At 25.7% G+C, this 13,912-nt stretch overlaps 2 protein-coding genes across 2 annotated transcripts; both read right to left on the bottom strand.

The window, feature by feature from the left end:
* Positions 1 to 1,259: 1,259 nt before the first annotated feature.
* Positions 1,260 to 3,401, bottom strand: LOC114195115. The gene is made up of 7 exons (XM_028085507.1): positions 3,375 to 3,401; positions 3,015 to 3,101; positions 2,738 to 2,932; positions 2,474 to 2,638; positions 1,998 to 2,054; positions 1,710 to 1,856; positions 1,260 to 1,631 (listed from the first exon to the last, which is right to left on the bottom strand). Exons 1-7 carry the CDS (start codon positions 3,399 to 3,401, stop codon positions 1,260 to 1,262), a joined length of 1,050 nt encoding a protein of 349 aa, XP_027941308.1.
* Positions 3,402 to 6,562: 3,161 nt separating this feature from the next.
* On the bottom strand, positions 6,563 to 8,837 carry LOC114195114. The gene is made up of 6 exons (XM_028085506.1): positions 8,619 to 8,837; positions 8,419 to 8,505; positions 8,142 to 8,336; positions 7,349 to 7,405; positions 7,039 to 7,185; positions 6,563 to 6,934 (listed from the first exon to the last, which is right to left on the bottom strand). Exons 1-6 carry the CDS (start codon positions 8,835 to 8,837, stop codon positions 6,563 to 6,565), a joined length of 1,077 nt encoding a protein of 358 aa, XP_027941307.1.
* Positions 8,838 to 13,912: the final 5,075 nt, after the last annotated feature.

Genomic DNA, 13,912 nt, shown 5'->3' with positions numbered 1-13,912 from the left:
TTTCTTCTTCTCCTTGCTATTTCGGGTCACTCATTAATCTGGATTTTTGGACAAAGCTTCCCATCTACAAAAAGGACACAAAAAATGGGGATTAGTGGTATATGTAGATAAATGTAACCCAAAATGTATTTATTTACAAAAGTAAGGTAAAATTGAGGATTAAGTAGGTTAAAAGCTTTGGAAGAGATGATTTTGCTAATGAAATATAGCTTGGATAATGGTAAAAATTAACATTATCAAGTTTATGTAAAATTCTTAAGTTGTAGATTTTTTTTTGTGTAGTCTTTTTTGTACAATATGTTAGATAATAAAGTTTAATTATCAATGAAATGGTAAATTATACATTATTGCATGTAGGTGAATAATATTATTGTGAATGCATGAAAATTGGCAAAAATAATAATAAAAAAAAACACACTTACTTTCTCTAACCATTATTACAGTAATTATCATAAAAAAAAAATTGATTTACTATACCTTGTGTGCCTCTAACTCTCAGAGTAAGTTATATATATATTTTTTTATGTCAAATCTAGTAATACTTGTTATAGGAAGTCATATTTTCTATATCATGTCTATGAATATCTAGCATAATAAGTTACACTATTAGATATCTGAGTATTTGTCCTGGAAAGTGATATATGATCTACATGTGTTGAAGATACAATGACACTTACTATTAGAATTTTCATAAAAAATCAGATATCCTGTGATGGTTCTCATCAAAACTATCATTATTTATAAAATCTGAATTTTATCATAGTTTTACACATTTTATGCTGGTTTAGGTGGATTTACTATGACAGTCTTTCTATTAACATAGAAAGTATAAATTTTCTATATTACTTTCATTTTTTATGTTTGTAGTACTATATAATTACCAACTATATAAAATTATTATTGGTTCATTATTGATAAAATTAATTTAAGATAAAATGAATTATTTATTCGTAAAATTTCACCATGTTGTTAGCTATACTTCCATGTTTCATTTTTTTTTTGCCTTCTTTGCATACATCATCATGAGTAAGAGTTTCAAAACTAGAAAAAAAAATTCATTACGTTTTAACTTTATATTTTTTTGAAACATATAAGACTTGGACGAAATTTGGGAGGATTGGGAGCTAAAGAGAATATGAATAATTAAAGTTTTAGAAGCAAAATCCAATGTTTAAGATTGCATAATGTTTATTCATGGATGGCTAGAAATGGTCTATTGATTCATTTTCACCTCCTTAGAGAGTTGTATCTTCCTATCATCAATCGCCACACACGCCACCGGGTCCCCCATATTGGAGACAACTTCCGAGTCCTTCTCCTCCATCTCCGTAGTGTTCGACATTAAAACAATCAGATTTGTCGATGAATGCCTTTGTCATGTGTTTGTTAGGTTCAAAATCTTTTCTTTCTTCATTTTGAAAGGAGATAAACCTAAAGTAAGCGGCATGATAAAAGTTCTTATCTGGAAAAATTCCAGATCCCATTTGAGGACTGGGAAGGCCAGGAGGAGTAACTGTTCTCCCGCCCCACCCCACTCGATCGGCTGAGGCCATGTTCGAGAATAATTCTGCTGGATAATATCCAATATATTCCTCACCAACTTTCAACCACCAATTTTTATTTATTCGATCCTGAAAATGTATATAGATTTTGTCAACTACATAACATTATCCTTAATATTCACATTGAAAGTTGTATAGGCATCAAACCATAGTAATAGAAATTGCAATCTCTATCAGTCTCCCTCCGTAGACAGATGTGTTGGACAAGCGTGAACCAATGAAATTATCTTGATTAATTTGGACAAAACCTGAACATTGAAGATTGTAGCATCCTGTCTGCTTGAAATTATCCGACTGCAACATTTATGAATATTAAATAATTAAGTAAATAAAAGTAACATATAGCATAATATATCATTTTGCAAGTTTAAGTTTAGTAAGGATCTTTACTATAAAAAAAGTAGATTAAAAACAAGTAAACAAGTCTCTTCTTACTGTCCATGCTGAGAAGACATAAGTTCCGGTATCACGACCATGAAATTGTGGAGCCACCTTTTACACAAATTAAATGAAAAATGTAAATTAAAACATAATAGATGTAAAAGGGTATATTTTTTAATAAAAGAAATATGGATTAAATATATTTTTACTTTCTAAACTATTATTAATAACTGTATTTTGTTCCTAAATTAAATAATGAAATATTTAGTTTTTGCATTTTATAAAAATCATGTAAAATATTATCTTCACAAACGACATGTGGACTCTTTTCCATGTGAGAAACATACTTCTAGTGTCAACTATATTAAAACCTCCACATGTCGTCTATTAGAGAAATATTTTATATGACTTTCATAAAATGTAAGAACGAAATATTTTATAATTTGGTCTTAAGGGTGAAAAGACAATTTTTTATAAAAGTTTGGAAAAAAATATTTATCATAAAAATAATTATATCAATTGAAACTCACATGCCATCCAAATGCGACTTTGTTAGTGCCTCCGTTTTGAACCCATATATGAGTAATGCTTTCTTGATTTACATTCTTCTTAAGGACTCTTGGATTATAGATACTATTTGTTCCCTTAACTTGATAAAAAGGACCAAAAATTTCTGTAACATATATTTCTGCCATCTGCAAAATTGAATTAAATAATGATTCAAATAAAAAAAGAATGAGACATACATTGTGTACAAATAAAATTACAAATTTAAAATATAAGAAAAAACATACATGGACACCAGAAGCTTCCTGAATCATGCTTTGATTATAAAATGACGATTTTTCTTGAATTAGATCATCTTTTGTTGTTCTCCGAATGGGAACAGTTCTCTTTGGACATTTTTCTTTCTGAAGTCCAAATATGAGTTCGTTCGATGAATTCTTCGTACTTGTCTTTTCATACGAGTTTTGAAAACTAGGTTTTTTCTGTAAATAAATAAAACAAGTATTATAAAAGAAATTGACTACAAGTTAATCCATTTAACAATAATAAGCAAAGAAAGTGTACCTGTAATTTATGGTCTTTCAATAAATGATGATCAAACGCTGATTGTTTATAAATATCAATGCAATCAACAATATATCCAAACTCTGTCTATAAAATTCAAAATATAGAATATATAAAAAGAATAATCAAAACTAAAGTACAATAGAATAAAATAGAAGAAGAATATATACTTGAATACTCTTGAGTGAGGGTTTGTTAATGACTTGTAATTGTCTTTCTATCTCCAAATTATCTATGTGAATAGCATGAACTCTATGACTATTATGGCTATTTACCAACCACAACACAAAGAACAATATTTTGATCATTCTCTCTGCAGTTCCTTCTATCTATCAAATAAAATGAGTGTCTATTGGATACCTTGTGGACTTGTCTCTTTATAGCCATTAACCGTCAACAAATAATTACAAGGAAATACAAGATTGAAAGATAAATGAATTATATGAATCAGCATTGGAAAAAAATATCAGTTATAAGTTATTGTTATTTTTATTGCTAAAAATATTATTTTTATTAAGAGATAGGAGTTACAATTAATTATTGTATTTAAATGAGTTATGTTATTTGAAAAACTTCCTACTGAATTATAATAGTTTGCATTTCAAATGCATGAATTATATCAAATTAATTATAATTAATTGTTATACATTGATGTCATCATGGAGGATGGATTGCAATTACTCTGTTATAAATAATTTATTGATTACATTTAGATGTTGTTTTGAAATGTATTGTTGCCTAAATTGGGATAATGCAGAAATTATAATTAACTATTATGTTCAAGATTACCTTTATTATAGAGAAATTGTAATTAATTATATTTAAATAATTATATATTAAATAGAATTGTCTAGATATTGGATTGATTTTTTTGGCTTGATAATACTCAAGAGCATTTGAAGTTGACAAGTTAATACAAGGAACAATTCCAATTTTTTTTTAGAAAGTTAAGAGAAATGAGTGGGACGATAAATAAACTGGCACCTGTGTTTTTACGGAAAATTCCTACATTGATTGTGAATGGGTATGTATGTGTATAGAGAATACCTGACTTTTTCAAATTGGGTATAAGGATGAGGATGTACATATCCGTCACGTTCCTGCATAAATTATTAAAATACTCATAGTCTATTTTATATATATATATATATATATATATATATGCTTTCTATTTTTTATTTCTTCTAATTGTTTGACTTGTCATAAAATTCATTCATATCTCCAATATATTTTCCATCCTATCACAACATTTATGCAATTATTTTTAAATGATGTATGTCAATTAAACATTGTTTGTGTCTCAATTTGAATATTTCTACTTTTTTTAATATTTTTATTTATTGTATATCCTCTTTTCATATAAGAATGTTAACATTATCAATTTAAGTGTTCAATAGTGTAAATCTTTAATTTACTAACTAATATATAAAATTTATTTTTATTCTTCTATTATTTCATTTGAAGAACTCTTTTGTTTCAGTGAAATAATTTTTGTTATCTTTCAACCATCAACTAACTTGATATTTGAAAAAAAAATTTAGATGTCTAAAGTATTTCTCATCTTATTATACCATTAATTATACATTTTTTTGTCATTTCATTTCTTAAATTGTTTCTAATACACATATTTATTTATGTTTTTTAATATTTTTATTAATATCCACTTATATATCCAAACTTTGGTTATAAAGTTCAAAACAAAAAATATACAAAAATAATTAATCATACCTAAAATATAAAAAATAATTAATCGTACGTAAAGTATAACGAAATGCAATGGAAGAATATGTATTTCAATATTCTTGACAAACATTAAAAAAAAAATTCTTAAATAATAACAAATTTTAGTGACAAAAAATATGTTTAAATACCAATTTTTTTTATTAAAGTTCAATACAGAGACTAACTCTTTTGATAACCATTGGTAGTTAATATTAGTGACTAAATTAAAGACCAATTCATAATAGAAACTATTTTAGTTACCAATTTAGAAACTAATTATAATTTTTTAAAATATTTTAGTTATCAATGATTTTTAATTTATAAATTCATATCTAAATTGATTATTATAGTGATTAATTATTATTTTAACTAAAACTAGTTATTATTAAAAAAATATCTTGTAACGAGATGATTTATTATTGACTTGTAACTATCTTTCTATCTCCAAATCATCTATGTAAATGACATGAACTCTATGACTATCAGGGCTATTCACCAACCACATACAAAGATAAAATATCTTAATCATTTTGTCTTCACGATCCCTCCATCTATTAAATAAAATATTAAATTGTTCGGTCTATATTTTTTAAAAGAATATTATTAAATTGTGTAAATGGATTTAATATCTCATATATATTTTAATTTTACTCTTTTTTTTATTGACAAAAAAGGAACCAATATCGAAATAATACAAGAAAGTAATGAAATAAAAAGAATATATATATATATATATATATATATATATATATATATATATATATATATATAATTGATTAATATTTTAATTATTATTGACTCATTGTAAATAAAGAAAACATTTAGGACATCTTGCTAATATAACAACCATAAAACTATATATAGTTGAGTTAGATGAGGTTGCATTAAGTAGAGTTGTATCTACGTTAACTTGATAAGAATTTGTTCAAATCAATGTTGGACCGAGTTGAATTGAACGCACATAAAACCTTCGGAGTACGGAAGTTTTCAAACCTATTCATTTGGTGAACTAAAAATTTGCTATTATACTCTCGTGAGACTAGATCATTTACCATTCTCACCTTACTACTATATTCTACTATTAAATTCTATTAGTACTGGAATGTTTGTTGTTATCTCCTTAGAGTACTCAACATTTTATATTGTTCCATCCTCTATTGTTAACCACATATTCTAAGTTGTTTCACCTAATTTTTGTAATTTCCTTTCCACCTATATAAACAGGTGATTAGTTAGATATATAATAATTTCTATCACATGATGATTACCAACTATATAAAATTATTATGCGCTCACTATTGATAAAAATAAATTAACATAAATTATTCATTCATAAAGCTTCACCATGTCAACTTATACTTCAAAGTTCATTTTTGTACCTTCTTTGCATATATAATCAATCACAAGTCGGAGTTCATAGCTATAGAAAACATTCATTATATTTTAACTTTATATTTTTATGAAAAATGTAGAACTCGAATGAAATTTGGGAGGATTGAGAGCTAAAGAGAGAAAGAGAAAAAGAAAATAATAGTAAGGAAAAAAATTAATTAAAGTTTAGAAGCAAAAGCCAATGTTAAAGATTTCATAATGTTTATTCATGGATGGATATATAAATGAATTTGGATTTTCTGCTGGAATTTTTTTGCTGTTTCTCTGTTTCTCTACTGTGCCTTTTAATATATTGATTATCACTAATTTTGACGTTTTAAAATATATGAAAAAGATATTTAAAATACCAACATAGTATATTTTTAATGCTCAACAGAGGACAATACCAACAAAACCAATAAAGAATCTGGACTCGATATAAATGCTCTGTTGATTTAATTGCCACAGTTGCCACCAGGTCCACCAAATTGGAGAGAATTTCCGCCATATCCTCCTTCATCTCCATAGTGTTCGGCATTAAAACAATCTGAATTGTCGACAAATGCATTTGTCATTTGTTTTGTAGGTCCAAAATCTGTTCTTTCTTGATCTTGAATGGAGATAAGTCTAAAGTAACATGCATGAACAAAGTTGTTATCAGGAAAATATTCAGATCCCATTTGAGGACTATAATTGCCAGGAGGAGTAACAGTTCTCCCACCCCACCCCACTTTCTCTGCTGAAGTCAAGTTTGAGAATAATTTTCCTGGATAATATCCAATATCATGCCCAAGGATATTCAACCACCAATTTTGAGTTTTTCGATCCTGAAAATGCATATACTTTTTGTCAGTTACATAACATTATCTTTAACATTCCATAGTGAAAGTTATATATAGTTGATTGTGAAGTTTGTAGGAGTTCACATTACCAATGAAATAGAAAATACAGACTCAACGGCTGTCCCTCCGTAGATAGATACGTTCGGCACACGTGAACCAATGAAATTATATTGATTAATTTGGACAAAACCTGAACATTGGAGATTGTAACATCCTGTCTTCTTAAAATTATCCGACTGCAACATTTATGAATATTAAATAATTAAGTAAACAAAATTATCATGTAGAAAGTAAAGTTTAGGGTTTAAAAACAAGTAAATAAGTCTCCAAGGTTAGTAGGGATCTTTTCTAGAAAAATGAAAGTAAAGTTTAAAAACAAATAAATAAGTCTCTTCTTACCGTCCATGCTGAGTAGAAATAAGTTGCAGTATTGCCACCATATATTAGTGGAGCCACCTTTAACACAAATTAAATGATAAGTATTGATTAAAAACACAATAAATGTTAAAAGCTATACATTTTTCAACAAAAAAAATAACAAGTTAAATTTATTTTTAGTATCCAAATATTCTTAAAAGTTGTCCTTTGTCTCTAAATTAAACCATAAAATATTTAGTCTTTATATTTTATGAAAGTTATGTAAAATAACATCTTCACAAACACTTTACTATGATGAACTATAATATAACATTCATGTGTTATTTACTGGAGAGATGTTTTACATGATTTTCATAAAGTGCAGAGATGAAATACTTTATAATTTAGTTTAACACAATTTTTAAAGTTTAGAGATCAAAATGTATCAAAGTTTGAAATTAAGAACAAATTTCAATTTTACATCTAAATTTAAGATTAAAAACATATTTCACTCAAATGATTATGTAAATTAAAACTTACATGCCGCCCGAAGGCGATTTTGTTAGTGCCTCCATTCTCAACCCATATATGAGAAATACTTTCTTGATTCTTGTTCTTGAGTCTTGGATTATAAATGCTATTTGATCCTTTAACTTTATAAAAAGGACCGAAATTTGGTGTAACATATATTTCTGCCATCTACAAAATTCAATTAAATAATGATTCAAATAATAATAAAAAAAGGTTATAATTCAAATGAAAAAAAAAAACAAGAAGAGACATGCATTCTATATAAATAAAATTACAAAATCTGAAACATGAGAAAAAAAAATACATGAACACCAGGAACATCTTGAACCATGCTTTGATTATAGAATGACAATTTTCCTTGAATGAGCTCGTCTTTTGCTGTTCTCCGAATGGGAACAGTTCCTTTTGGACATTTCTCTTTCCGAAATCCTAATATGAGTTCATTTGATGAATCCTTCATACTTATCTTTTCAAATGAATCTCGATAGGAAGGTTTTCTCTGTAAATAAATAAAACAAGTATTGTAAAAAAATTCACTAAAAGTTAATCCCATTTAAAAATATTAAGAGAAGAGAATGTACTTGTAATTTATGATCCTTTAATAAAGGATGATCAAATGCTGGTTGTTTGTAAATATCAACACAATCAACAATATATCCAAAGTCTGTCTATAAAATTCAAAACACAAAATATATAAAAAATATTAATCATACCTAAAGTATGTCAAAAAAATTAATCGTACGTGAAGTAGAATAGAATGAAATAGAAGAAGAATATGTACTTGGATACTCTTGACAAAGGGTTTGTTAATGACTTGTAATTGTCTTTCTATCTCCATATCATCTATATGAATAGCATGAACTTTGTGACTATCATGACTATTTACCAACCATAGTACAAAAAATAATATCTTGATCATTTCTTCTGAAGGATCCTTCAATGTATCAAATAAAATGAGTACATATTGGATCACCTTGTGAAATTGTCTCTTTATAGCCATTACCAGTCAAGAAGGAATTAAATAATTGAAGGATAAATGGATTATATGAATCAACAGTAAAAGAAAAATAAATTATAAATGATTATTATATTTTTGTTAAGAGGGAAGAGTTATAATTAGTTATTATGTTTAAATGAGTTATGTTATGTGAAAAATTGCATACTGAATTGTTCCAATTTGTACTTCTAATTACTTGTTATACATTGCCTGTCATCTAGGAGTGGATTGCAATTATTGTGTTTTAAATAATTTATTGATTACAATTTAGATGTTGTTTTGAAATTTATTGTTGCCTAAATTGGGATAATGCTAGAATTGTAGTTAGCTATTATGTTCAGGATTACATTCATTAATCTTTAGTATAGAAAAATTATAATTAATTATATTTTAAATATTATATTAATTAGTATTCTCTAGACATTGTCTTGGTTAATATCAAGAGCATTTAAAGTTGACATGTAAATAGAAGGAATAAAATCAATTTGACAAATATTTTCTTAATTAATGTTAACAAAGATGAGAATAAGTTACCATATGAAATTTGAGTCAGAATTTAGAAAAAAAAAATGTCAGAAAGTGAAAACTCATTTTTTTTTAGTAAAACTCATATATATGTCCTTCATACTATAAGTGCGTTTCAAAAAATAAATTTGTTAAGATCCTTTAAATACTATATTAATTATTAATAAGTAATATTTAATATCCATATATAATTCAATCTTATTAACACTGTCTTTAATTTTCCTTTATGAATTATTTTCTTATTTTTAATATTTATTAATAATTAATAACCTTTTAGTAATGTGGTCTTTAATTCTCAGTTTGTTATATTAATTTAATCACTTATTCATTTGGACAATTTACAAATATCACATTATAGGTTGAAATTGACTTTAATGATAATTTCTTAGTTTTCCTTGTAAGTTGGAGAAGATTGTTGAAGCATATAACATAAGGAACTCTTTGATCACTTCAAAAGTCCTAACCCTAATCAACAATTACTCAATTGGAGTTCAAAACTTTAGTCCCTGTATCTCAAAAACCTCAACCATACATGCCTCAATTGGAGAGAAGAAGATTTAGGGTAGTTCTATTAATCTATGTTTGTTTTTAACAATTTACTATAATAGAGAATGAGAATACACGTGTTTATAGACGTGTTTGTATAAAGTGATTTGAGATGATTTACAATGATAAATTTGGAGGAGTAGGGTGAGAATGATATTCTTTAAAATGAAAAGATTTGAGTGTAAAATCAGCTCATTATTTAGATAATTACTATTTTATTTTCTTTTTTACTTTTTTACTTTTTACTTTTATAACAAATTTTAATTAATTAAATTTTTATTTAAAATATTTTTTTACACGATTATATGAAAATAATATTAATTATACAAATTTAATTTATTAAAATTGTAATTAATTAGTGCTTGATAAATTAATCGATTTTTAATTAGCTAAAACTTACAATTAAATGAGAAGTATTGCATTTAGTGTTTTCAAGAAACCTTAATCAAACAAATAATTTGGGGTAAAAGTGTTACTTTTGCTGCTATATTATAGGTAAAAACATTGTAACAAAATATGTGTATTACAAACATTACAAACATATAATTCATTCAATTATAATTTAAATTCATTAAGTTTTCATTTGAAAAATAATTAAAAAAAATTAAAGTTATTTAATTATTAAAATTGTTTATTTATATCAATATCATAACCACCGCCCTAAATAATATTTCTTAGAATATATATTTCTTACAATATTTATTTTAAGTTTGTAAAACCTTTTATTTCCATTGAAATAAAATATATTATTATTTATTATAAAAATAAGTAAAAATATTAAATATTATTTTATTTCCAACATATATCTTTATTAAATTAATTACAAAATCATGTCTAAGATAAAAAAAATGCCTAAAAAATGGTACTTATATACCTATATTAAATTAACTATAAGTTTATGTTTGAGAATAAAATTTAATTAAATTAGTATTAGTGTATGCTAATTTTTATTGATATTAAAAATATATTTAATGAGTTAAAACCTTTTTTTAATAAATTATAATTTTGTTTAGAAAAAAGATAATGATTAGTTATCTTCATTCTTTTATAATTAGTTTTGATATTTTTTTTTCTTTTTTTATCTTGTTGTGACTTCAATTTTGATTCTATTTTCTTCTTTTATCTCTCTGTGACTTCAATCTTGATTTTATTTTCTTTTTTTATCTCTCGGTGACTTTTTATCCACTGATCTCACTCCTTGTCTCTTATTGCTTTCTTGTATTTTAGAGTTCTTATTTTGAGGGTTTTGACATATTTCATTCCTTAAATCTCACTATAAGAAAAAAATATTTTAGCCACCGACGAAATTTGTCACTAAATGGATAAAATTAGTCGCTACCAGCCTTAGTCATCGAAAATAAATAGTGACGAAAATCCTAGTCGCAAAACAGTTAGTCACCAATTTCAAAATTGATGGCTAAATAGCCAGTGAAATTGTGATCGCTATGTTATCACTGAAAAATTGGTCACCTTAAAGTATTAGAAACCAATTAACCCACCAAAATTTTAGTCTCTAATTCAGTCACAAAAAATGGCAAATTTTAACAATTGTTACTCCTCAATTAACATATGGAAAATGGTCTTCATGAAAGGAAACATTTTGGAAAACATTAATGGCATGATTTTAGAGATTTAGAGTTGTCAAAATAGGTAACCCAGCCCGACTCGACCCACCACGAGTTGACCACTTAGTGAGCCAACCCAACCCGATTCACTTATTAGCCAGCCAAAAAAATTTGAACCCAGCTTAGCCCACCACATGTTGGTGGGTTAAACGAGTTGGCTCACTGGCTCACTTAATTAAAAAAAATATAATTATTTATTGATATTTAGTTAAAAATAAATTATAATTTTGATTAAAATCTAAATAAACTTCAATAAATCCAAAAATACATTCCAAAAGGATGTTAAACTCTAAATATAAACCAAAATCACAAAAATACAAATTATCAATGTGTTGGCTAAAAGAAAAACTCTAACATGATCCAAATGTAAAGCCCAACTTAATAAAAAAAAACTTGTCTAATCCTTTATATGTGGGTTGGTGAGTCAACCCGGGTGAAACAGGTTCTAATTGGGCTGGGTCAAAAATCAAGCCGTATTAAAATTTGTAAAAAAATTTCAACCCAACCTGATTCGAATCCGTGATGGGTCGAATTGGCTCACGAGTTTCAACCTATTTTGACACCTCTATGAAAATCATATATATTCTTTTTGTGTTAAGTTTAAAACCAAGATATATTCCTAATATAACACAAGGATCCAAAATTTTCGAGTCAGCAACATTACTACAAAGATAACACAAACATCCTAAAACACATCGATAGATAGATATTGACGACAGGTCGAATGGACCTACTTGTTATTTGCTTGGTCTAGAAAAAATAATCTATTATATGTATGAATTTTTTTATACTTCTATGTAATAATGGATATTCACAAATATTTTTATAATTTTAAATAAAATGATTTAAAAGACGAGCCTTTAAAACATAAATTTAGATTTAAAGATTAGTTTCAAAGTACAATTCAAATAAAACTGCACCTAAAATATTGAAACAAATAAATTTGGTCTTTCTAAAAACAAATTTAAATGAGCTGCATAAAAAAAATTTAAAATTAACGTTTTAAAAAAACTTCAATTTCATAATTATAGATAAAAAATAGAAATATATGAAATCAAATTTTAGACAAATTTTCAATAATTAATATTTCTTTGACTAATAAATTTATTTTAATAAATTAATTTTGAAAAAAGATACTTAGATAAAATCTACTAATAATTATCAGTGAGTAGCGAAAATTCGAGGGTCGGATTTCATGATACTTGTTCCAATTTCATAAGCAAACGAGTAATTAAATAAAATACTCATATCTATAATTCATTCACATATATTCACCAAGGATATTTATTACAAATTTTACCCATAAATTCTTTCCATATATAATCACAAGTGGAGTTTCAGAACTAAAAAGAAAAATTCATATATTTTAAGTTTATACTTTTAGTGATGGACGAATGAATGCAAATGCTTTTTATTCATTGATTTTTCAACTCCCTTCCTATGATCAATCATCGTCGCATTTGCCACCGGGTCCTCCAAATTGCAGAGAAAATCCATCATGTTCTCCTGTATATGCATAATATTCAGCATTGAAACAATTAGACCTATCTACCAATGTTTTTGCCATGTATTTGGGAGAATAATCCTACTTCATTAGCCGAAGAAAAGTTTGAGAATAATCCTGCAGGATAATATCCTATATTTGTCTCTATAGTATCTTGCCCCGAATATTTAACCACCAATTTTTCGTTTCTGGGTCCTGCATAATATTCAGCATTGAAACAATTAGATCACCATTTGGAGTCGCCTCTTTATAGTCATTAGATTAGAAGTCAAGAAGTAATTGATAAATGGATTATAGGAATTCAAGTCAAAATTATCAGTTATAAATCATTATTATATTTATTACCTAAAATATTGTTTTTTGTTAACAAGGAGAGTTATAATTAACTACTGAAGAATGCTAATCAGTACTTTTAGAGTATTAAGAGTACTAGTTAAAGAATAATTAATACGCATCGATCCCGTGTTTTTACATTGAAATGAGAATCAATTAATTAAAATAATATAAATGTATATACCAGACTTTATAAAGACAGAAATATTATTTGAAATTTTTAAGCAATACCTCTCTTATACAAAATAAGCATTTGGAAACTCAATGAAGTTTGAAATTGATACTTTAAATGTTTAACACTATTTTTTGTTGGTTTTTCTATTAATCTAAATTTTTTATGTTTAACTATTTAATATTTTAATTTTTAACAACATTATATTATAATTATTTTATTATTTAATTATTTTAACTTTTATTAGTGAGCATTAAATAAAATATTAACACAATTATATAATATTTATGGATATTTTATCTTTTAAATAAAATAAAATTTCGTTAATGATTATTAGGTCATATTTCATTTAATATCATAATTAATTATAAAC

This window comes from Vigna unguiculata, chromosome 8 (assembly GCF_004118075.2).
Source record: "Vigna unguiculata cultivar IT97K-499-35 chromosome 8, ASM411807v1, whole genome shotgun sequence".
NCBI lineage: Eukaryota > Viridiplantae > Streptophyta > Magnoliopsida > Fabales > Fabaceae > Vigna > Vigna unguiculata.
Note: the sequence above shows the minus strand (reverse complement) of the source record. Positions and strands in the feature narration are given on the sequence as shown.

Excerpts from the sequence above, each read along its gene's own strand:
- LOC114195115 (XM_028085507.1), bottom strand. The coding sequence starts at position 3,401 with ATGGCTATAAAGAGACAAGTCCACAAG. Across the intron at positions 2,933-3,014 it reads TGAAAGACCATAAATTACAG|AAAAAACCTAGTTTTCAAAA; the intron begins GTACACTTTCTT and ends ATTTATTTACAG. Across the intron at positions 1,857-1,997 it reads ATGTCTTCTCAGCATGGACA|TCGGATAATTTCAAGCAGAC; the intron begins GTAAGAAGAGAC and ends TAAATGTTGCAG.
- LOC114195114 (XM_028085506.1), bottom strand. The coding sequence starts at position 8,837 with ATGGCTATAAAGAGACAATTTCACAAGGTGATCCAATATGTACTCATT. Across the intron at positions 8,337-8,418 it reads TAAAGGATCATAAATTACAA|AGAAAACCTTCCTATCGAGA; the intron begins GTACATTCTCTT and ends ATTTATTTACAG. Across the intron at positions 7,406-8,141 it reads AAGATGTTCCTGGTGTTCAT|GTGGCTCCACTAATATATGG; the intron begins GTATTTTTTTTT and ends TTTGTGTTAAAG.